At 36.8% G+C, this 26,476-nt stretch overlaps 1 protein-coding gene across 22 annotated transcripts in view; it reads right to left on the bottom strand.

The window, feature by feature from the left end:
* Positions 1–3,529: 3,529 nt before the first annotated feature.
* The window catches only part of PARD3 (par-3 family cell polarity regulator), a 444,438-nt gene continuing 421,491 nt past the window's right edge, over positions 3,530–26,476 (bottom strand). For all 22 annotated transcript variants that reach the window (XM_068673553.1, XM_068673532.1, XM_068673546.1 and 19 more), the window contains 3 exons: positions 19,374–19,494; positions 9,156–9,283; positions 3,530–5,643 (listed from right to left, as the gene is read on the bottom strand). In XM_068673553.1, coding sequence (XP_068529654.1) covers positions 5,250–5,643; positions 9,156–9,283; positions 19,374–19,494 — 643 coding nt within the window. In that variant the 3' untranslated portion in view covers positions 3,530–5,249. The remainder of the gene's footprint in view (positions 5,644–9,155; positions 9,284–19,373; positions 19,495–26,476) is intronic.

Genomic DNA, 26,476 nt, shown 5'->3' with positions numbered 1-26,476 from the left:
CTCCTTTTCTGTGCCTTTCAGTCACAAAGAAAAAGAAGGCAAGAAACCACCAGTGGCTGCGCTGGTGACAGTTTATGGTGAAAGGGGAACAGAGAACTCTCTTGTTCACATTTTAATCCTCTTCCTCAGCCTTCATTTCTTTTCTTATTTTCCTAACACAAACAAAGATTACTTGAACAAACAAACAAGCAGATTAAAATCAGACTACCAAAGCTATTATCACCCATGGCTGCCACCCCTCCTTCTCTGACAGATGTCACTGCAGTTTTTAGCTCAGTGCATGAAGGTAAGCCCATTCCCATCTTGGCTACTGTAAAATGTGCAGCTGGAAATGGCATTTCAGGAGCTAATTTACAAGGGTAAGAGGGTTCTGGTGTCCTTTAGATTGGCACAAGCAGCTTCCTTTTCCAGTCCTCTGTCTAAACCAGTCAAGTCTGAACCCTGAAACCATCAGCTATTCAGACAAACGTTGATATTTCTAAGGAATTATTTTTTTCACAGTAGGTGTACTGGGCATAAACATTTTCAAAAAATTTCTTTTTTTTTTTTTTTTTTTTTTTTTTTTCTCCAAAGCTCCTGGGCTTGATGCTTTTCTTCATCTCATTCAGACAGTACTCTGTGTGGTTCCTGCAAGTGCCTGGAAGTGTGCACTGCACACAGAATAGCAATGAGAGCCATATTCTTTAGTTTGTTTCTGTGTAATCCCAGCTCAAGCTTCCAGTCTCAATTTTTAAAATGTGATTAAAGTGTAAATTACAAAAGATAACACTGCTCTTGAGGACAGAAAATATTAAGATAAGTTTGAAATGCTGGAATAAATATCAATCACTAGCAAGAAGCAGACCAGGATATGAATGAATTCCACACCAACTGGAGAAACAAATAAAAGCAACAGAATTAATCAGCAGATGTAAAAGAGAGTGTGATAGTGATACAAAATAGAAAATATGTACGAGAGGGCATGAAACAATAACCATGTGCACCAAATCATCATCTTGGTTTCTGCACAGATGGAAAGAGCTCTGAAGAAATGCTACAAGATATTTGAAGAGGGTTTCAAGCTGGACGTGAATTATAGGCAAATGAATCCAATCTGTGCCTCTTTCACTATCCCACATGTACACACACATGCACACAACCCACTTGCACGAAGTCAGTTCCCCATCCTGGACTTCTGACCCTTGCTCTTCCTCTGCCAAGTCAGGGCTGACCTTTATAGTAGGTCTGGATGGCCAGGGTGTGGTGGCACAACAGCAGCTCAAGGAACAGATGAGGTTTTTTTTCTACATTTGCATTCCTGACAGATTCCTCACAACTCCTATGAACCAGACTGAGGACTCAGGAGAGAAGATGTAGAAACAGTCAGGCAGAACAAATAGAATTAGGAAATATTTTGAAAATAGACTTGCAAGCCAGGACATGCAATAGCCAAATTCACTTTAAGTCTCAACAGCGCAAGTTCAAAGGTTTGAATTACTCAAGAATATCCTGTGTTTAGCCAACACTGCTAATCTGGCGCATCTCTTCCTTGTCTGGCCAATGTTTCTTCCTTTCCTTTCTCAACATACCCAGCACAGAGAAATGTAATGTTACAGACACTCATAAACAGCTTGAATGTGAGCAAAACATCAGCACAGCTTTGAAAGACAGGCCATACATCCACAATCATGTTGGGTTTAAATTTTGTTTTGTTGTTCCTCCCACTGTTTGCCAGCAATAAATGGCAATTGTACTTTCCAACCATGTTCATCTGGGCTCTCTGCCATTTTTTGCTGTTTTTGATGGCAGAGTTCTCCAAGACATATATTAAAATATCTGGCCCATGCAATAATTCACTAAGGCTGCAGTCTTGTTTCCAAGGAGGCCCTGTAACAAGAAGGGAAGTAGGCTTTTTTAGAAAGGCAGCAGTCTTCTACATGAATAATTTTAAACTTTCCCATGAAATTTCAATAGCATTAACAAATTATTTTGATAAAATACCAACAGGCTTTGTGGATGGATTTTTCAGGGTTTCAGGAGAAAAAAATGTGCAAGCTCTACACCCACTCCTCGATGTTGTAAGCTCTCTTACAGTCTGTCCTGTGACCATTCTTAAACACACTAATGTCACAGAGTTAATTTCATAATGGTAATACGTCCACAAACAAATTACTGCAGTAATGCAGTTAGCTCAATTAACTTTTGGATCTATTCACTATGCAGAACTAAAGGTCATTTTCTATTAAAACGTCTCCCTCCCACTTCCTTATCGCCCTTTGCAACTTATGGGAGTTAATATTAGAAATCCTGTCTACGCTATGTCAGGAAGAAGACAGGATGACGAAGCCAGAAAAAGACCTTATTCTTTGCTAACATAACACAGACATGGCCCAAAGAGAACATCTGACTTCTTTCATGAACACATCTAATTATGGCAAATTGTTAACACCTTGAAGAGGAGTTTCATACAAGGGTAAACTTTAACATATGCCATCCTCACACCTAAAACATCCCATACTTCGTACTTTTTCAAACACATACCCTTTTTCCAACAACAGTTTATCAAAGACCTTATTTTGAAAAGGACTTCAACCTGTTTTCCTTTCCTGTGGATGCATTTTTTAGTGCTTGCAATTATTTGCCTGTCCAAATAACTCCATAGAAGCATCAAGCTATTGAATACTAGGAGCAGAGGCAGGAGATGAGACAGCAAGGCCTGTAAAACTGCAAATAGCATTATTTTCTCTCTCTCAAATGCAAGCCACTGCAGTTTAGGTCCTTTGCAAAATCATGCCTTTGGTTTATTTGGGCACCAAAAGCTGCCTGTCCACCTTGCGTCTCCTGCTACTCTTCCCCTTGAGATCCCACACTAAAGTCACAGTGAATAATTTGACACTATTATTGCCATGGCAACAGCCTGATGTCATGCATATACAGAATTATGATTGACATTCCTGCAGTATCCAACAAAAGGAGGAATGAAGGGAAGAGGGAGAAAATCTCCCTCTACAGCTTCAATGCTAATGGGAGAAACAGAGTATCACTATTGGCACTGTAAATATTACTTTATTCATAAATCTGCCCTCTCCCATTTTTCACCATGTCAACATTCCTGTTAAGGACTCGCATCAGAGCTCAAAATACCCAGTGGGTGTCAAGGGGGCTTCCTCACATGTGCCCAGTTTTGGTCAGAGCACAGAGGGTGCCCGTATCCTGATGACACTCTCCTCAGGGAGAGCAATCCACTCAACAGCCTGGAAAGTTTTGCCACAAAGTTTTTCTTTAAAATGTACCTTTCAAATGTCACAGGTATGACCTGAAATAACTTAAGGTGCTAAGCTGAGCATTTTTTCCCTCTGAGGATATTCTTCAGGTGTTCAGCTGGGCTGTAAATCTTTTTTTTTTTTTTTTTTTGCCTATGTTTATAAGCACTCACACAAAGACACACGCAAGTCATTACGAATAGGATAAAATAACATCTGTTAAGGGTTTTTTAAACTTAATGTCTGCAGCAGTTCTCCTAAGGGTCTACAGTCAACACCAAGGCAAGAATGGAAACAGCCTTTTATTCTAAATTTCGTATGTACACGGAAAGCTGTTTTACACAGTTCTGGAAATTCTGCGTAAAAGAGCTATTGTCATCCAATGTCACTGTGCTTACATTAGTAACAACTTTTAAACATGGAGTACATTATTAACAACAAAAACCATTAACAAACAGGCATAAAAGACACAGATATGTGTGCTGATATTTCACATATATTCTAGAAACAAGTTGGCGCAAAAATAAAATGTGCCAGTAAAAAAAAATAGGCATTTTTAAAATCACGAAATACATGATTTTTCTTTCTTGCTTTCTTTCTTTCCTTTTTGTACATGATATGCTGAGATACATTCTCAAGCCTTTTCACATCAGGATTTGCAGGCACTTCAGCAACCCAGCTACATTTTTACAATACATGAAGTTCAGACCAACAAACATAAAAACAGCTGTTGTAAAAGAAACTCTCATATCCCATATGCACATTCAAATATTACTCACTGCTAGAGCAATCTTTTTCATTTTAGTTATTTTTGGATCCTGACATGTTTTCAGGATGATGTGTAACAGTTTGTCTCCACTTATGTCTCATTCATGTACTTAAAGGTTTATTTTTAATGTAGCATCACGATGCAACAGTACAGTATATGGAAGCACAAGGCAATTGTTCACAAAGCTTCACAAATTGTAAAAAGAAGAAATTGTTTTCTTTTTATTTTTATTTATTTATTTTTTTTAATCCAAAGAAAACTTTCTTTCTTTCTCTCTTTCTTTCTTTCACTCTTGTTTTAAGTTATCTCCCCAAACTATGACAAGTCTGTATCAGGTGACCATGGGATGACTCCCTCCTGAGTTCTCTTCCTAGACACAGTTGTCGTATGACCACATGAGTTTAGCAGTAAAGCAAAACAGAAACCACTTGTTTGTTTGTTCTTGAGTCTCCATATTTAATGAAATAATGAAATATATTTATTAAGGGCTTGGCTGTGACTGTATAATCTCTCTCAAGTTATTTCATTCATAATGGACTGTGTCTTAAGATATAAAGCGATTGTAACGGTATCCTCAGGATAACTGAGAGCCTAATATTGTTTTCCTCATGAATTAGGATAAGGGCTTTTTTAATAAGCTCGGAGTGGGGAGAAAGACAGAAAAAGAGTGCATATGTGCATAATAGGTGAGGGATAGCTTTTCAGCATATAGATCAACAAAGACTGGTAATGACTCCACCATAAAACATCCTAGGACTGGATACTGAGTAGAGCTGAGCCTTATCCACTCAAGAGTGATATGCAACCCCCATCCTGACCCAAGAGACATAAAAAAGGGGCATGTCAATGCTTTGCTCAACCTCAAATTCATTAATTTTATGCCACAAAGCTGCATGTTGGTGTAAGAAGTCACTGCAAAGTAAAACACATTACAACAAATCCTAGTAATAACCCATTGACAACTACTGAACTGGGCTACAGGGCTTGGTAAGCAGGGGCGGCATTGCTCACTTCCGCTATGATTGTCAAATGGTGGAAAATCCTTCCATGAATTGAACACTTGAGACAGAATGGCAAAGACATAAGGCCCACCAACTCTTTGCCCCTATTGTTAAAGGCACTGAAACAGACAACGGATATATTCCTTAGTACCATCAATTTAAAAAGTTTTCAAAATATAAGTCTTTATATGAAAATGTTCCTTATTGCATGATGAGTTGATCTTCATTTTCTTCACCTCAAGAATAAAACGGTCTTCCCTTTTCTGGTGTTTGTAATCTGTTCAGCCTGGCTACCTGAGATGGTGAAGGTGGTACATCTTGCCTGAAAGGACCTTTAGGCGGAGTATAATTAGGGTCCTGAATTTTCTTATATGAGTCATAGTTGCTAGGTCCTTCAGAGGAAGTTTTTTTTTTCAGTTGTTGTTCTTTCCTTCTCTGCTCTTGACGGAGCAGTTCTTGTGTTTCCAGCATCACCCTGGCATTGAAGCCATGTCCCCCCATATAGCCGTTCCTCGATCCCTGGTAGCTGGAATATCTGGGATTTTCCTTTGCAGTCTGGAACCCTTCACCAGGGGAATAGCTCTGCTCCCAGGAGTCTTGAGATACAGAACTGGCATTTTTTCTGCTTTGCCTGGATAAAAAAAAAAAAAAAGCGCTTTTAAGACAAATGTTCTGGTACCCGCTTAATGTTACTGACAACAATCCCTAGAAAGAAGGGTGTAGAAAGAAGGGTGCTTCTGCAAAGCCAGCAGGCTTCCCTCAGCTACAGAATTCTCAAGAAGCCTTGTCCAAAAGAGGTATCTTATCTCTTTTGCTGGGAGAACTCTTCCTATAGAGTTGAGCTATGCTTCCAGGACTCTCCAGTAGGAATAAGTTGTGAATATCCATACAGTATTACAACTATGATCATGTTCCCAAGAGAAAAGTGCAACAATTCAGCTGCAGACTAGGAAAGACCATATACAATGCTCTGCTACCTAAGAAACCAGATAGCAGCCAGCACTTGTAGTCACTCATGAAAGATTTGAATCTAGACTCATACATGATTAAAAATGCAGGAGGCAGATCTTTAAAGCATTTGCTCTAACACTGCACAAGTCAGAAGATAAAACACATTATTGATAAGTAGTTACACAGATGAGAGTTTATTCTTCACAGTTCCAGAATGAAGGAATTTTGTGCTATCAGGACAAAATTTTCCAATTTGCAATGGCTTCAATAAGAGAAAAGGCAGATTTATTTTTTTTTTAAACCTCCATCATGGGGGTAGATAAATAAATCATATACATAGAGGAATTACAAATTCTTATCTCTTTTCACAATAAATCACTACATTGTTTTGAAGACAGATTATGGCTTTGAAATAGTTTTAATTTACTATCAAGCTGCTAGATACTTTTATGAATTTAAAATAAGATTGGTGATGATAAAGTAAAACAATTTTGTGTCACAGCAAAAGAGATACCCACTTCGAGATTCACATTGGTGTATGAGAATCAAGCAGTAAAACAAAATATATTGCGACATTAATCAATAAGAAAATCATTTAGTTGTGTATATATGGCTTGGTTTTACATGTCAACACACATGACTCAATTTGGTCTCATCCAATGAATATGCATTGGCGAGACGGAGACCTGGAAAAATTCACTGCCATTAGTAAAAGTAACAACACTTGCTGATGTTTTTGCAATATTCCTTCCACACATATAACTTGAAAATGACCATATCCACCTATTTTTGTAAAGTATTTTGAGACCTCTGGATGAAAACTGTTATTCAGGATGAATGTAAATTATTACAGCATAAATTATAACATAATGTAAATTCTTATGCAAATTTTTATAGCTGTTCTTGGTATTCACATATCCAACTCTGCCAAAGAAACAATGTTTTTGAGCCATGTTTTATCACTCCCTGGAACAAGAGGAAATTGAATGAACCTCTGTAGGCTACGAAACTGTCAGGTTTCTGATCTAGAGCAAGATAAATTTTAAGTACTACAAAATTAACTTGGAGTTAAACATTGCTTTTACAGTTTCACATGGGACAAGACGATGACTAGTTGAACTGATTTAATTTACTGACTGTTTTCTGGTACTTGTTCAAAATAATTTGGCCCACTTTCATTGTCTTTCTGGGAAGATTCCTTAAAATTGACTAAAGAGTTTATTTGCCTCCAGTACTGATGATTTAAAAGTACAAAGGAAAAAAAAAAAGAGAGAAAAAAAAAAAAAAGGAAAAAAAAAAGAGAGAGAGAGGCTCCTAGAGACTGTACAAGATGAAAAGCAACAAAGCTCCAGAATTAATCAAGCACACAAACTATAAGCATTACAAAGCCATAGTTGTGACATTAACCTTGGGACCTAAGTTTCAGAGTAAGATTAAGATTTCTTTACAGATCAGTCCTAGAGTTACAAACAGTTTGTAAAGCTGGAGAAACAGATGTCCCAGCTTGTTATAGAAATATCACTGTATTCATAGAACTCAACTTTAGTCCAAGATCCTAAAATTCTCTCTTCTCCCAGTGCAGCTGAGTGCTGCGCTGCACTCCCAGAGTGCTCAATCACAATCATTAAATAATCATTAATTACTTAGTAACATGCATTGTTACCAGCTTGCTAGTCATTTCTGATGTTGAAAACCACATTGAGTGAAGTTCTCACTCACTCATTTCAAAACAAGCGTTTCTATGGCCCAAAGAATAATTTTTCAAATTTCTTGTAGCTGAATTTTCTCCTTACAGTTACGAATTTCTACCACTGGAACAGCACTGAAACTGAATTCTACCTTTTAAATGTTACCAGTGATTAAGCAGAACAGGGGAAGCAAGTTTTACAAATCACAGTTTTCAAACTAAAAATAATTCCTCCCCCTCTCCCCCAGCTTAAAAACAACACTAGCATTCATGCTTTCCTACTTAATCTACTGCTGGAACTAGTAACATTAAACGAGAATTTATCAAGATAACAAGCATAACATTTATACATGTAATCACTTCAGAAGTAAGGTAGAAGTAAGAAGCAGAGGAAATATAAGGACTTTCAAAATAACATACCATCCCTCTTTCTAAGAAAATACAATAACTTTACATTTTCCTTTCTCACCTTCTTCTAAACTTAACAAATTTTACACTGAAAGGTGCTATACCATGCAAAAATTTGAGATCTGTTTTATTTTCAAAGAAGCCGGTAAGATAAGAGTTCATGGTAAGATAACTTTGATCATGAAGCTACTATTTGTTTCAGTAAAATAGCTATGATGTAATTGCTAAAATATGAGTTGTTAAAAAACAGAAAATTTGACACCAACCTCTGGAGTAAAGGATTCTCCATTCAGCCATTGCTGTTGATATTTGAAAATGTAAAGACTACTTGCATATTGCTAAACTATGATAGTTTAGCTATGACATATAGTTTAGCTATGATAGCTAAACTGATTTACAATATCAGTTGGGTAAATGTTTAATAATTCTGGTAGATAAATATCATATAAAAGACTTTTTACCCAATCGGTTCATTTTAAAAACCTAAGAATTTTTAAATACAGATTTTTTAGACAAAAAGTGCATCAATTTTCAGCATTCAATTGCTAATAATCCAGTAACTTAGAAGAAAAGTATATACTGGAGGCTCTTGTTTTTTTGGATAGTTTCTCAGTTCAATTTTCTATTGTTCTGGGTCTTGAGATTACTTTTTTCCTTTTAATTTTTGCTTTGTATCAGCATCACAAAGATAGAATTTCTACCCAGTAAAGAATTATGTGACAGAAAAAAAAATAAGAAAAAAAAAATTTGACCTGTCAAAAGGGGGCAACCCATGTCATGCTCAGGAGATTTTTGTAATTGCAGAAAATGAAACTGTATGGTGTCCCACAAAGAATAGCTTTGTTTCAATGTCTTAATTCTATTGGGTGCTGAGTGACATCAAATCCCACTGAAATCAGCTCTGAAGTAATTCTACTAAAATAAACAGCTACCACATGCTCTCACTTAAGAAATTTTATGCCTCTTCCACGCTGAATACATTCCACCTTATATCAACGCTAAACAAAAGTGTCTGCACTAAGCACACCATTTTCCTTTTACAAACGAAATTAGCTCCAGGCTCATATACACTGAATAGCTTCAGACAGTTGCCATACCTGGGTAAAGAGCTGTACTGTCGCTGAGCTTGCTGGAAACTCTCTCTTTCTTCTTGTCGCTGCCGCTGCATTTGAACCTCTACTGATACTGAGTGTCTGCCACTCTGCGAGTATGTCTTGGAGCTTGGCTGTAAAATGGAAACAAAAATGTCTTAAACAAAGCAGAAAAATACCCACAAAAGAGCTATCATTTAAATCACTATTACACCGTCATATTTGTACAAATGTGATTCAAGTAGCTCATTCATAACAATTATGTTAAACTCAGATCCATCACTCTGCGTCCTGTGCTACAGATTTTGCTCATGACCTACCAATTATAGAATCATAGAATCATAAGTTGGAAAATACCTCCAAGATCATCTGGTCCAACCATCCCCGTACCACCAATATTACCCACTAAACCACGTCCCTAAGCACCAGGTCCAACCTTTCCTCCTTAAACACCCCCAGAGACAGTGATGCCACCACCTTCCTGGACAACCCATTCTAATGCCTAACCACTCTTTCTGAGAAGAAATTTCTCCTAATTTCCAACCTGAACCTCCCCTGGTGCCACTTGAGGCCATTCCCTCTTATTCTATTGCTAGTTATCTGTGAGAGGAGGCCAAAACCCAGCTCCCCACAACTTCTTTTCATGTAACTATAGAAAACAACCTCTTCTACAGACTACGATGATACAACTACTATGACATGTATCAGAAAAATATTGGTCCAGAATGGGTTGTGCTCTTATAGTAATACTGAAATTTAAATGAATTAAGTGGAAGAGATCTTTAGACACCATAAGCTAACCTAGCCATGCTAACGCTAACTTCTACACCCTCCTGAGGACCTGAGGGAGTAGGGAGCAACGTTCTCAATTCTCAAGCAATGATGTTCTTCCTTGGCATTGCCATCCTATTTCGCTGTTGGTCCAGGCATAGACCACTTACTTTTCTGAGACAGGGAAACAGTTTCTGGTTTGATATGTTCAAAGAGACACATATAGCAAGTCTGTTGTGGACAACAGGGAATCCTCTGCCACAGAGAAGAATTTAGATAACAACTTATTAAGGTGGCCATCTGAAACTTTGCGGACAATGCCAAGAGCACGTGAAAATGGATGGCCATTCTGGGAATGTGTAGCATTACCAGTCAAAATCAGGCAGGATGGCTGTACTCAAACTTGGGATATGAAAAAAAGTTTACTTTTGTGAATATTTCACTTTTTGTGTTACTATATTATTCATATTTTTGATCTCTAGTTGCAAAACAGAGTGCCACAAAAGCCACAGAATGATTTTGTGATCACTGGGAGGTTAAGGAGTACAGCCACTTGACTGAGTCCTGGACTGACACAGCTTGTCTTGGATCTGCTTTTGTTAAAGCACATTTTACTTTCTGATCTTTGCGTTCCCTCACACATTCGCTCATAATGAACTCCCCCTCCCCCCTTCCCCCCCCGCAACCCTTATAATTTCAGCTGCAAAAAGATATTATAATGGCTGACAAACATCTAAAAGATAAAAGGCTTTTCAAATTCTTCTTACACTGAGGACAAGTTTTAGAAACCAGAAATTGTCATTTGTGACATAAACATCTCCTTTGTTTTACTATAGAGTCAAGTACTTGCAGGTAGCCAAAAACACAACAAAGCTGAAACAACTGTGCAACTTTTAGAAAATTCATCTTTGCTAACACTTCAGAGCATCAGTCTCAGCTCAGAAGTTAACAGCTACAATTTGGTGAACAACTGCTTTTCCCCTTAGCTGAAGATTATTGTGTAAAAGTATCAGAATGTGAAAGCATAAACTATAAGTAATTTATTTAAAAGAACCCTTAATGCAACAATGATGTCCACTTCAAAACAGATTCACTCTGTAAAAGCCTCAGCAAAACAGTACTTCCAATGAAAAATGTTTTAGGAATGGCATGATGAGGCAACAAGTTCAGAAAACAGAATTGTGTCAGCCTTGTGGGAAATTTTTCTGAGAGATGAATAAGCTGTACATATGTATGTCCAAACCAACAACCCCCATGGAGATTTCCTACTATATTAAATAAGGGCAACCCATATGGAGCAGCATTTCAGTTATTGCATATGTCAACATTTGTAACTTTCTTGACTTTATTGAGAGTCTTCTGACATTTGGTATTTTATTGAAGGGCTCAGCTATGGAAGCAAGTGATTACCTGAAAATTACAAGATTTATTTGTGAATTCTCTCCAGTGTGGTTATAAGCAGCTTACAGAGAACCACAGGGAAACTTAGAAGTTCCCATTTCAAAATCTCCATAAGGAATACAAGCATTTAAACTAAGATTTTAGAGACAATCTCATCATTTCACGGGTTCCATTTCAACAATGTTGGAATGCTTGCATATTGCCGGGAAGCTATGTCACATGTGAGAAAATAGTTACCACAAACGAGACATGAAATCATAATTGCTACTCTTTATTTGAAAACAGTTTCACTTGCCTCAGTTCACTGTAAATATAATGAAAAAGAATTTACTGTGCAGTGAATGGTTAAGTTATCAAACAGGTGGAACTAGAATTGAGCTGCTACTCAGTTTAAGTTTATGCAAGACACTAAATTGCATGATCTAGAAGGTATGGATGCAAGTAAGAGTTGAAGTTGCCATAAATTTTTTACTAAGGAAGCAGAGGCTTTGAAAGCACTACTGGACTATGAATGGACTAAGACCAAAACTTAGCTTCAGAGAGATTTTGTTTTAATGCACATAGGAACTAATGATTAAACAGAGACAGGGGCTGCCACACCTGCCTGCCTTCTGTAGCACCCACCCACAACTACTGTCTTGGAGGGTAAAGGTCTTGAATCTCAGCCGTTCACAAAGAAGTTCATATAACCACAGAATCACAGAATATCCTGAGTTGGAAGTGACCCACAGGGATCATTGAGTCCTACTCCTGGCTCCATGCAGGACCACCCAAAAACCAAACCATATGTCTGAGAGCAGTGTCCAAATGCCTCTTGAACTCTGGCAGCTCAGTGCTGTGACCACTGCCCTGGGGAGCCTGTTCCAGTGACCAACCCCCCTCTTGATGAAGAAGCTTTTTCCCCTGTCTCAGGGACAAGATTTATAATTTGATGGGTCTAAATGGAAGCATCTAAAATCAATTAACTCATTTTCTGAAGGTACAAGTACCTGTATGCCCCATCTGCAATACTTAGCTAACATGAAAAGTAAGATACTTATTGAGTACATGTTAGATACTTATTGAGTCTACATACTGTCCATATCAGCAGTATGCTGTTCATGTAATCAATTCTGCTGCCTGATTTCAGGCCTCCAAAACTATACCAATGAGACATAAAAATATTCCCTCTATCTATACATAATCACATGTTCTATAATATAGCTTATATACACATAGATGGGTACATTCAGTCATTTTACCAGTGAAAAGGCATTTCTTTAAAATCTTTTCATTAAAAATCTCAGTGATACCATAGTGAATGCCCTTGATATATGATTATGATAATATAAAAATGTAACATATTTATTTTTGGTCCCTTAACTTGTTCAGAAAAAATGCAAATCCCTGTACAGTGATTTATCTTTTCAAGATGCTTTTGATTAAAGTATATGAACTAAAAATATTTAAATAATTAGTAACCTTAATACTCAAAATCTAATTAGTATTTTTTACCAACATATACATAAACAGTGTTACAATATATACACAAATGCATGCACACCCCATTTATGTCAGCACAAAATGGAGGTAATTAAAAATAAGTTGAGACATTTGCACATCTTTCAACAGCAATAACAACAACAACAAAAAATAAATAAGGAATACAACAAAATAATTTTAACACTGATATCAACTGGGTGACACAAGGCTAAGCACAATTATAACAACTTGAAACCATCCAAGAAACCTGGCAACAGCTCTTTCTTCACAGTGCAGATTGATAAGAACTCTGGCCTTGTTTGCAATGAGACGTATGACAAGCATTGACCTTTTAAATCAGGATGCAGTCAAGGCCACAATAACAACCAAGGCTGCATTATACAAATAAATGTATGTTCATGTCTTCCACAATACATGTAAGTGACAATGATAGTTATTGCATTCAGCATTGTTAAGCAATACTCAGCTTGTAAAACCGTGTTTTGAGATACATGAAATTAGACAGTTCTCTTCTCAAAGAGACATTAATTTAAAACTAGAGATGTGAAGTTAGAAGTTTCTACAGATTTCTCATTTTATCCAAACAATATATATTTTTTTTTCAGTTTGTACAGAATATACCATGTGTCATGCTGCACTGACCACTCTTGGCAGTTAAGGACAGCATGTTTTAGGGTTAAAGGCCCTCTTCTCTTTCCTAACTAAATCTTCGCAGTTTCTTTCACTGCGGAGTGGGCATGTCAGCCCACAGAAGGTAGCTTAGTAAGTGGAAGTGTGGATCCCCCAGGACTGGCACAGATCAGAGCTGCTACACAATCACAGAAAGGAGGTCATGGGGAAAATCAAGAGAACTGAATTTTGAGCCAGATCCACCAGTCCTGCTGACACACTTATCTCACAGCCTACGGTCATAGTGAGAAATTGGGAGAAATACTTGCTCAAACTTATAGAAATTCTACAAGGGAAGGGAAGGGAAGGGAAGGCAAGGCAAAGCAAGGCAAGGCAAGGCAAGGCAAGGAAGCTAATAGGGAGATGAACAAATCCTTTTGTAGTTTCCCGGTTACTTTAAAAAGACTGTTATTTAATATTAAAATATTTACTCTTTTTTCCAGATTAAGCTCTGTGTTTAACCTAGAAGTTTAAACTTCACCTGGGAAGGCAGTAGACATGAGGTCCCCAAAAAGTCTGTCGTTCTTTTAGTTCAGCACTAATTAGAAATAGATAAGATTAAACAACCTTGCCTGCTTTATGTATGTACTTGGCACAGCTGATAGTCAATCCAGTGACTGTATATCAAAATTCAGAATGATAAAAAACATTCTGTGGTTCTTGTAAATGTCCTTGAAAACTATATTTATTTCCATCTTTTTATTTTTGTTGCCATGGTAAACAGAACATATAGCATTACTTCTTTTAAAAAATACCAACAGGTGTGTACTAATTCAAACACCATATAATAAGAAAATCCCATCTCTTTATGTATTTTTCTCTGGTGTACGTGTAGGAAGCTGAATGGCATGGTTTGGGTCTAAGATTTCCTCTCTGTGTAATAGCAGCAAAAGAAAGAAATCTTCACTATGTCAGAAACTTAACATTTAGAGAGCCTTGAAGTTCTGCTTGGGTCATTTACATGGAGCATGGCTGTGAGCTATAAATATGTTTATTTACAAAATTAAATTATTTAATTTCTTTTTTAAAAATTTCTATCTTCATTTTATGCTTCCTATAAAATGATAGATTGAAACTGGTAGGAAAAGAAATATATCTTTCTATCTATCTATCTATCTATTATATATATATAAAAAATTTGAAAGCCCAAGTCTGAAATGTGGAAAGAGATGCATGGTATTTTATGAAACTTTCCCAGGTTTTGCAATCAATGGATATCAATTGCACAACTGATGAGAAACTACCTGTGGAGAGGATGCCCTGCATAACTGGTTTCCTCTCTGAAAGAGACTGAGATAGAAAGAACAGCAAGTCAGCTGTTATTCTTTGTCAGACTGTAATGTTCCATTAGGTATTACCTAATATCTTGAATAACATTTCTTGAACAAGACTCTTCAAATTGATTAAAAGTAAAAAGAATGACTATACTGTTTTTCTTTCTCGACGTGTAGAGTAATTCTCCAGAATTTAGATCCTGATGTAAAGTTTGCAGTATTTGTTTTAAATATATTGCTATTCATTTTCCAGGTCAAATAAATATGTTACAGTGGAAGTTACAGTGATAAAAATCAGGCTTTTGTTTTTCTAAAGGGATTTTAGATTATTTAGAATTATGGTTTTGAATATGTTAAGGACCTGAATACAGGGATAAGAAATGAGTACCACTGATAATAAATAAATAAATAAATAAAATAACATATTTTCTCTTTAAATCTCTCGTAGAGACAAGATCTACAAACCAACAAACAGCAGAATAAAACAAGTCCCTAGACTTGTTTTTATCTTGTTTTTACACAGTATTTATCTATGAAGCCATGCTATTAAGATTTCTGAAATCCTCTATCAAAATCTTGCAATTACTTACCTTTCACAAATCTATGCACATAATTAAAGGTATACTCAAATGAGTAAGGTAGTATATTCATTTTGACTCAGCTAGCTGCTATCCTTAGAATAAAAATATCTTTTTATTTGACTCCTAAATATTTAAAGTAGAGTGCGCAGCTGCATTTTTTTCCAACCATCCAAATAGATTTGAGATGACTGGAGAAGAATGTATTTGTGAATGGAAGTTGTCATTTCCCATTTTTAGAACCGAGTTTTATATTAAAGATGAAGAACTAAACCACCAACTTTTGTCTCTCCAGAGTCTTCGTGTTTTTCTGATAGACAGTGCACTTCCGCAAGAAGGACTGGCAAGCAATTGTAGTGTTTTCAACTGATTAAATATACTATTTTGTTTAATTGGATTGTTCACTCCCATGATGTTTAGGGTTATAATACTGTGGTTTTGTTATTGAAGGTGAAGATCTGTTAATTAAGATGTGACTAGGCAAAAATACAAGGTATGGAACAAATTACAATAAAAATCCCCTCACCCCGGGACTGGTGCAAGCGAAGCTAAACCTCAGCAAACCCAACACTACCCAGAAAACTAATAAACAAAGAAAAACAGAAAGACAAAAACAGAAACAGAGAGACTCAACTTTGTTGCTGAACAGAAAAATCAACTCCAAAAGGACCTTGCATTGGTTTAAAATTTGCCATAGCAACAGCAAGGGCCTTAAACATTAGCAGACATACTGTGACTCCATGTAATTCTATATGCCCAAGTACACATTTCTGCAAACCTGAGTGGAATTAACACCAGCAGCATTAAAATGGATAAATCATACTTGATGTTATTTTTCATTTATTTTTTCCCTGTGCAACATCAGACATACAGTCTTGCCCTTGTAAGTCTTCTTGTACCTTGTTTTTGATACACCAAAAAAAAAAAAAAGGGCATGCAAGAGGAAAAAAAATCACAAAGACTGAGAAAGTTATCTTATAAACAAAAAGCTTTTCCATAAAGCTTTGACTCAACCACAGAACTGCTGGATTTCAGAGATGACTCTCCGTTGCAACAGTTAGTCAGTTATTAAACCTTAACAATGTGTCATTCAAATGGCCTTGAGCAGGAATGCTGCACTGTTTAATAGACGGTGTTGTCTCATTCCAGCACTATCACTTCTTGTGTCTGTTAAGCTGCCTGATGCTGTATGAACTCTTGTAGGAAGTCAAGTATTTTGTTTACTGGCAGGGTAAATACAGCGGGCAAAAAGTCCAGCTCTGTCACATTGCTCATCTACAGAGAAATAACCTTCACTTGACGGGAACAGCCAGAAATGGCTGGGGTTAGGCACGGGTCTCTCTGCCACAGATATCGCTCAGGGCCAGCATGATGTAGTGCTCCATGGCACAGAGATCTGTCTCAAAACTCTGGAGGAGTCTGAATGTATTTGTCATAGGTAACTGAGCTGTTGTGTCACAGGACATTAATAGTCCGGGATGGATTGGAGTTGGTGACGTTCACATGATCATTTTGATAATATATTAGCAGGTTCTTGAGCTATTGAGCTCCTCTGAATATCCTTAGATCTGCCAGATTTCCATCAGCATCCACACTGCAAACTTTATGTTCATTTACACTTCCTTAAAGTAACCAATAGTCCCACATCACATCAGCACTCTGTTCCCTATCCTCAATCCTCCCATCATCTTGTTAATGAGAAATGCAAACTACTTATCACCTCATAGCATACACTTCTCAGTGGATGTAAGATTGTTCTTTTTTTTTTTTTCTCCTTCTATCCAAACCAGGTCAGAGTTGGCTGCTGTCAAGTGGCTCAAGAGGCATCTCTGGATGCAAAGCCTTTTGTTTATGTAGGCTGCACAAGCCATCTCCCTCAGGTGAAAGCGTACTTTTCAACAACGGTCCACATACAGGTGCACTTGTCTCTGCTGTGGTTTGTAACCAACAGCTTACAGATGGAGAAGACTGAAAGGAGGTTGATGAATGCACATAAGTATTTTCCTGCATACGTATTATTAACTACTTTTGCATTTTTGTGTGTGTGTCACTGATATTTAATAGTACATCTGGATCTGTTTTGAGAGGGTGTCTTAACAAAGACCGTCATCTTAGACTAATATGTTAAAGTAATACATTCTCCTTAAGAGAGAGGGTTATGGTTCCTTAACACTGAAATGACTGTGAACTGTTGAAATGGATGAGATCATTGTTTTATCCTTTCCAAGCACTGAGATCTTGAAAGCCTGGAGTACACGATGGAAAAAAAAATATAATTCAAAAGTACTCTGGGCCAATTTTTTAAGAGTACATATCTAAAATAAAACATTTGGTCACCTAAATACTTTACAACAGCAGCTCCTACAAAAGCAACAATGAGCTTCAGAATTAATATTAATACATTAAGCTGAATTAGTCACTTTGAGCTCATTTGCATGATCTGTAGAAAGGGAGTAAACAGAGAGATCCCATTTGTTTGAATAACAGAAAAAGGAAAGGTCAATGTTCTGACCCACAATTTAGGAAATTATTCCATTCCTAAGGTAATCAGCCTGTCATCCAAATAATTCCCTACTCGCTCATTACAAGAAACTATAATAAAAGCCAAGTTGCCTGTCTAAAGTTGCTATGGCATTTAGATATACAACAATGTGGCCCGTGACCTTCAGTAGTTAAGTTCCCAAGTCTTCAAGAGTGCAAGTTTTTCTCATAGACAGTTTTCCCAAGAACACAGCTCAAATCTCTCTTTTGGAGAATAAACAGCAGTTGATACGCATAATGGGAAGTACCTCCTACACCCAGCCCCCTTTCTTCCAAAAACCATTACACTATAACCAAGATGAGCAATCACATTATGTTCACCACATCAAATCAAAAACATCTGGTCATAAAGAAAATGTTTATTTTATTTATTCAATTTCAGAGAAGGTTAAGGGTTTTCTAACACGGGAAGCAAGAAGCCTATATTCCGATACAGCATGTCAGGTCACTTAGGGATACGTTTACCTTTGTTCCTCTCCATGCTGCATGTTAAAAATACCACAGTTTCAAATTGGTAAGCTTAAGATGGACAAGGACGCAACGACTCAACAGGTCAAAATTTTTTCTATGTCCACCATAACAGCAAGCAAAGATGCATATGCATGGTAATGTTACCTGGGTTGTTCACAGTGTCTTCATACAGAGATGTGGATCTTTGGATATTTCCACCTCAGTCTCCCGTGCACTGTAATGCTAAGTAGCTCTAACATCACCTACGTTCATTTTGGAGATGCGAGAAATTCTACAGCTGTCATGATACAGCTTCTGTTTACTTGGGAATGTGAGCAATTTGTTCACCATCTTTATTATAGAATTTTGAAACAAAAATACAATACAATATTTATCCCGCATTTAAAGGATCCTAATTTAGGATACATAATTGATTAAAAAGCAACAGTGATTCATTCAATTATGTTAAACAAGATAAGCAGCATGGATTTACATAATTGTATCACTTTGCTAGATCAGATTGAACAGGATTTAAATGATCAATTAGGACGTATATCTCAAGACAGAAGAGTCTCAGCTAACGTAAGTGGCAAAGGGGTGTTATTGTGAGGCATGCATCTCTCTTCTTTTTTGCTGTGAAAATACATACCTCTTCCTCCTAAGGAAAAGAACTAATCATAGAGATATTTCTTCAAAGAAAATACCATCTGCAAGTTTACATGATCTTTCTAAATTATTTATCATTGGTATGTGTTTTATTTTTATTTTCCTAGAAAATTTCAGAATAATTGATATTGCTTTTGATGTAAAAAAAACATGTAGTAACTCACAGATTCAAGGGTCTAAACACAGAGCAAATGATGCTACATGCACAGAGAACAGATGGCTGAAGAAATTTAAAAGTGAAATAAACATCAGTGGAACAAAAACGTGGCCAGCAGAATAGGCAGAAGTCTGGTGGCAGAGGACCATAGGTCCGCACTGCCTTGTTCCCAATCAGAGCAGGGAGAGAGGTGGTTGGTGCAAGTTTCCAGATTAGGCACACTATGTACACTTACCCACGGCTGCTCAAAACTGTAAGTACGTCTCCTGTCTTCTACGTCCTCATCTTGTTTTGCTTGCTGAAATTCTTGTCTCAGGCGCTGTATCCGGTCATGATTGTTAGGAGTTGATCTGTTGCTAAAAGAAGGAAGATAGAAATGATCAATGTGACTGTAGTTTCCTAGCCAGGCACCACCACTACTGTATGGGGGTACAGACTTAAAAATAATTTCCAGGCATTCAATATAAAAACCTATATTTTTTATTATGATTAATGTCATTTGACTTATAAACTTCAGACAATGTAAGGATAGGATGAACAAGCCTATTGCTAAAAATCAACAAAAATTACTGGCATCTTTTCATTATATATTGCTCCTTGAAATGAAGAGGAATACATGTTACTGTCAGCCTTAACAAAGAGGAAAATTACAAGAAAAGTGCTAATGATCTCTACTACTGAATAAACATGAAAGGTATTTCTTTCCTATCAATAAACTGTAGCACTGCCACATCTTTATTCACATCAAATTCATCACAATGTCTGAAGGCCTTACCTATACAAAATTTGATTATTTTCCCCAATCAATAAGAGCTTGTCATCCCTCAGCTCTGTTTTTAACAAGTCTTTTAAGCTGATCAGCCTGAAAGCATCGGAAGGCTCCTGGGCCAGTGAGAAGCCATCCCCCTGGCAGCGCCGTGCACAGGACTGCATTCAGCATCAGACTGGCTGCTGGCTCCTGTTCTGCAGCCGCTGCTGTGCTGGGGAGGGCTCAACCCCAGAGTTACCCTTATGGAAAAAGTACAAGTGAATCCTCAACATAATTTTTTCCCCAATGCCTATCACAAGGTAATCCTTTCTCCATAGCTCAGGTTTGTTTGAAACTATGGTGAAATATGCATAGGAGTGGTTTATTTCACGGGGCAGAGGGAAAGGGGATTTTTATTAATCTCATTGCCATTTTTTTTTGCCATTTTTCCATCTGTGCAGCTCTCGCCCGACTCCTAAAAACCCCACCATATTTCAATCATGTTAATGTGGGAATCACAGGAAGTCTGACAAACAGGTAATGTTATATCAAGACTAACCACAAATATTTTAGTCTCTTATTATGGTCTTTTTAAACCCCACATTTTAGCATTTATTTCAGAAGAGATGATGAGGAACGGTCAGTTCTTACGTTCTTTCGAAAGAGAAAACTACAGAGATGCAATGGAAAACAACTCCGTACATCCCCATTCTGTGATACAGGGAACAATAAAAGAGAGAATTAATATCCCAGGTCTTCTACCATATGAAAAGAGATAATTCTGGAGTCCATTTGTGACTATTTGCCACATCTTTCCTTATTGGTAGGTACAGTAGACTGGAGGACATAGATGTTTGAAACATTACCTTCCACTCTTTTCAGTGACATTAAATTGAGCTTATCATTGCCTGGTTAGCTGAACAGAAAAATTAGCATGGTTCTAAAATTAGCATGGTTCTAGAAAAGAAGAATTTTTAAAGATTATTTTTTCCTATGAAACAAAAGACAAAGAAAATAAAGGAATTTGGCTATTTTTTTTTTCCCCAGTCTGGAGCCTAAAGAAATGTTTTATTTATAGGTTAGGTCAATTCTATATGCAGATTGCCATTTTGAAAAGTACAGCTAAAAGAAAGCTTTATTTATAACAGGTGGAAATGAGACATTATGGCACTTTCAAAATTTCCCCTTCATTGTAGGTGTTTGGCTAATTCTATTTCCTCAATTCAACTTAATTTTGTGGAACAGCTTATCTCTCTTTGCAGTTGTATGTTATGTAAATTCATTCTTTATTGTCAAATTCTGCCCAGCTTTTCTATATAAGCATTTGTTTTTTCCCATGCACTGCTATACACAGCACTTTTAAAAATGCAATCATCACAATCCAATCCAAGATGTGCAAAATATTTCACAATGGTCGGTTGATTTTTAAAAATGGTATTGTTAATCTAACAAACAAATAGTCCAATTCATTCTATACACGTGGTGTTTTCTACAAGCTACATTGCATTTAAAATTAAGTGTTAATATTTGAGGTGTAAGAACATGTTTGAAGGAGAAATGCCCTTGAACTTCAGTGTGAAATTACTAGCAGAGCACTGTACATAGACACCTTGAAGTACTCAAGCTGATCGGTAAGTAATCAGTCTTTCAATCATGTTTATTTCAAACTCTAAGGGATCACAATGCAAATGTGACACTGGAGTGTCACATGGCATTCCATGGCAAAGAAAAATCTCAAGGAAAACCCTAAAAAGTACTGAAGAAAAGCCTGTGCATCATAAGGAACAGGCATATTCTACCAGCTCCAAAATGGGCTGTTGGAAGGGTTATTACAGGTACGGGGAATTTTGTACTTTTTGTTATCATTATTAATGAAAAGAATTACACCAACAGAGAAACAGAAAGAAAGTGCATTGTGTCCATGCCATGAAGCTAAAATGTACGTCTTTTACAGATAACCAAATGCATGAATTTGACAGCCTTTACACTGGGGAGGCAGAAAAAGGAAGGATAAGGGTCTTGGGATGTATGATTAACTTGTCTCCAGACCTAAGAACAACTTATTCCAATGACATTAGAAAAATAAAAGTCAAGCTGATGTAAGAAAAGTTATTGAGAGTTATTAAAAAGGCTTGATAACAGAAGATAAATCTTTTAACAATAGTTCTATTTTATCACAAAAGCAAAGGACTTGACCCAAATTTAGAAAATTGCAAAAGTGAATAATAAAAAGGAATATTTCACAGTAAAGAAAGAACTAAATTAAAGGACAAAACCACTTCTGTATCTACTCAAATTTCTTTTCACTCAAAAAATCTGAGACACAGAAAGTGATGTCAAGTGAGCAGCTGCATAATAATAATAAATAACAAAAAAAGTTTAAAACAATTTATTTAGTAGAGAAAAAGAGGAAAGGAAGTCAACTAGGGGTAAGATACCTTTAAGAAAAATGATTATATAAGTCTTAGACTTTATCTAAGGTTACTTTTCTTTCATTTCCATTTTCCTCTCAATCATGTCCTCATTCTCTTGGTAAAACTTCACCTATGAACACTTTTCCCACTCTTTCACGCTCTTTCTTTTTTCACTCTTTCCCACCAGTGAAGGTTTGCACATCTCCACCCCGGCCTGCCATGTTGTTTCCTATTTTTTTCCATGTCTTTCTTCATCCAGTCAATTTTATAATTAATGCCTTTTAAAAAATATATATTTTTTTAATGTACTGTCTGTCTCCTACTGCAACTTTTGAGGTCTTCTCCACTTGGGAAACACTTGATAACTCATTCAAACCCCAGTCAATACTTACGATTTTCAAAGGGGTTATTACAATAATCATAATTATAAAAAGATAATATAATAAGATAATTATAATAAGAAGCAGGCACATAAAAAAAAAAGTGAAAACCTAACTTTATTTTATTTTTTTAGGTTTTGAGATGTTCTGTTTTATTTACCATTTTATGCGAGTCACTTCATTATCCCTTGGAATAGATCCAAACATTATATCCAACATGAAGTGTCCTCAGCCAGTCTAAGGCAAAATGAATTTTGACTTGTTGGATGAAGAGGCCGAGAGAGGCAGGGTCATATCAACAAACAGACTACTAGGATGCAGGTGTTCCCAATGCTTAAACTACCTTTTGACTTTGGCAGATGTATGGTGAAAGTCCTCGAAAGTTTAATTAAATGTACCATGATTTGTTTGAGCTTTTCATTCAAAGGAACTGAAAATCTGAAGGTAAATCCACCTCAAAGAATGCAGGACTACAAGTGGGAAGGAAGGAGGTTAACTTGAAATCCATCCAAAGTTTATTGAAGATTTGACCTATGGTAACATTAAAAACTTAACAAAACTGGAATTACAGCAGTCTACAGTAACCACAGCTTGCCTAAACAGTACTTCAGTTATGAACCTTCCCCTAAGCCTACTTAGGATGTCTGTGGACTTAGAGAAGACAATTAGCACCTCCTAGCATGAGATATAAGCTATGTCTTTCTTCAACATGCTGTCATTATTAAGTGTTCTCAAAAGAAACAAAAAACAAGGAAAGGCATTAAGGGGCAAAGTAGATGGGGTTGCAAAGGAGCTGGGTGTCATTGCACCACTTCTCTATTCAGTACCCAATTGCCTTCCATCTCCAATCAGCTACGTTGTGTGCTTTAAAACATACAACCACCAGTATGGGCTAAAAATGCAACTGTAAGCAAGGCTTAGATAGGCAAGGGCTGTCACATATTTCCAGAAACAAGCAGCTGTAGCAATGACCATCAGAGTTTCAGATCATTAAGCAATGTCTCAGTGTGATGTCATGCACTGATGTACAGAGTTGTAATGCTTTCAAAACAGACAGATTTTCAGTGTGATAAAGTAGATACAAACATGCTACTGAACAGGATGACTAAAGCTTTGGAAAAAAATTTATTGGCCTGAAAAAGCACAGAAAAGGGTCTTAACAACATTACCAGGCAGTTACAACATGACTAGAATAACCAAAAGGTTACTAAACAAACAGCATTCTTTACACCTTGAAATCTTCTAAAACAGATTTGAGCTGTCAGGGACTCTCTGGGCTGATGGGCTGCTTAGATCTCTGGATAGCAGTTATAAAACACAGATGGGTTCTTATTTACTTCAAGCTAGCAAACAAATATCACCTATTTGTATAAAATAAGTTTATTTCTTTTTGGACAGATAGCTTGCATTACTTTAAAAATCAAGAGCTGAATGTGAATCTACCTGTATCTACAGCTACAAAGCAGCAGAAAAAGAGCTTATTTCCAACCCAAGGAAAATTAACGCTGTCCTTACTCTGGTGGCTGTCCATTAGCTGGCACCGTGCACCTTTACCAAAGTGCAGAACAAGTTGACTGCCTACAAAATGGGCCCCTTCCTTCTGGCTTGAGCAGGTTGAAAACAGCACAACAGAAAGCAGAGTGGTGATAATCTAATACAAAGGCTCCTGCTACATTTAATGAAACTCAAGCACCCTCTCGGCACGGTGCTTACTCCAAGCAGATGGATTTCTCTTTTTCAGATGGCCCTTGAGGGCGGATAAACAGAAACTGTCAAGTTGTTGCAAAAAAACATGAATGTAAAATAAAATGAAAGTATGCCCTTTACCAGGCTTAAAGTTAGCACCGTACTGCACTGCACAGTCTGCTGGTCTGTTCACCTTAAACAGACTTGTTAATCGTTGCTGACACAGATGACTGTGCCCACACACTGCAGTGTTAATGATGGCTGAGCAGTGATGGAAGTTTCACTCTTTCCTTCCTGCCAGCACATTGGCAGAGCAGGTTGGTCTTTTCCTACAAGTTTTTTTTCTATGGCTTATTTTCTGACAGCTAAATACCAGTCCTCAAGCTTAAACTATTGTTGGTCGTCTCCTTCAAGTGTGCTACATACAATGATTCTCTGAGACACCAGGGAATCAGTTTTGCATGAACACACTGATATAAACACGTATGGGCACAATGCACAAACAGGACTGACCACAGCCAGCATCATATAGAAGAACTGTTGCATGACTACATACTCACTACAGTCATTCTGAGAAAAAATCAGTTGCAGTTGAGCAAGAGATGAAATTCGTTAGGACTACAACTGTAACATGGTGCAATTGTACTTGTAACATGTAAGGAGGCACAGAAAGGTTTATTTTAAACTACTTTTGTTTTTCTTAAGTGTCAAAGAACTTATTGTGAATAAGGAATTAAAAAGTGGAAGAGAAGTGTAAAAAAAAAAAAGAAAAAGAAAAGAAAATGTATCAATTACAAAACTGCAAATAAAAATAGCTTCTCTGAACAAGCTTCATTAAGTTTTATCAGCTAGTATCTTGGGGTTTTACACTCAAACCACAGGTCATAAATTCACAGTAAATCCCCCATATGTTCACCAAACACCTGAATTCAATTTCTCTTCTAGTTGTAAGAAACTGAATGTGCTGCTCAAATTAATTATGCATGCAAACTTAGCTTCTAACAAGGGCAGCTTCTTGCATGCTGAAGGGTATACATCCTATCTGATTTTTTTTTTCCAGATCTTTTTCAATCTTGGCTTATTTCTACTGTTCAGAAGGTTATAAAAAATCCTTCTCTCCTGCCATTGTGTATTTGCTGAAATATGAATGAATACAGAGCATTATATATCTTTTAAAGTCTGCAAGTCTTAAATGCAGCTAAATTCAGGGATTGGCTTAATGTGACAGGTGAGATCTAACACATTACCTGCACACATACCTACACACTTTAGCATATTAATTCCATCAAAACAAAGATTTAAAGCCTAGGATATATGTCAACATATATGAATGTGAAATCAGCTCTTTAGGAAGTTTTATGTCATTTCCAGTTTACTTTCACAGCGGTAGTCATCGGCTCCACTACCAAACATACTACAAAGAAGCTCTGCAAGTGCCCATATGCACTCGCTTCCTTCAGAGGCTGAAATGTCTTTTCAGATTTTGACATTGAGATTGGTTGATAACTTCACACTAATTTCAAGCGAGTATATCATTAAAAGTCTAAAATATACATCTATATTCTCAGAGCTAAAAAGGTAGTCTCAAATGCTGTTAATTCAGCACTCACTTCAGATGTGATAGCCATAAACAACACAGAGGGATGGAGCTGATGGGGAGGTCACTTCACTACAACAGTTTCTTCAAACTCTCTAGACAAAATTTCACTTCAAGTCCCTATGTGACCATTCTGTAGCAGGGCCATCATTTTACAAACAGTGAAATTTGAAGAATGCACCCAAGACCCTTTTTATTGCCACCATCACTCTTCCTTATTAGTCTGTCAGAGCCTGCACACCGGAGACAGAAATCCAGTCTTACTTTTCAGGGGAGTACTTCTACTAAAAAGAAAAGCAGAGATTTTAGGAGTTTGCTATAAACATCTGAAAACAGATACTCAGCTACTGGGTTATCATGCAGTCTAAACCTTCCTTTAGAGCTGTTAGATTTTGCAGATACAAGCTAAGGCAATTTTCAACTACATAAAACTTGTTACAGCTGTTGTTATAGGGTATTGCTTTTTGGAAGTTAACAAAAGAAAAAAAAAAGGAAAGAAGAAAAAAGAAAAAG

Source organism: Anas acuta, chromosome 2, assembly GCF_963932015.1.
Source record: "Anas acuta chromosome 2, bAnaAcu1.1, whole genome shotgun sequence".
Taxonomy (NCBI): domain Eukaryota; kingdom Metazoa; phylum Chordata; class Aves; order Anseriformes; family Anatidae; genus Anas; species Anas acuta.
This window is presented reverse-complemented; position numbering and strand designations above follow the sequence as displayed.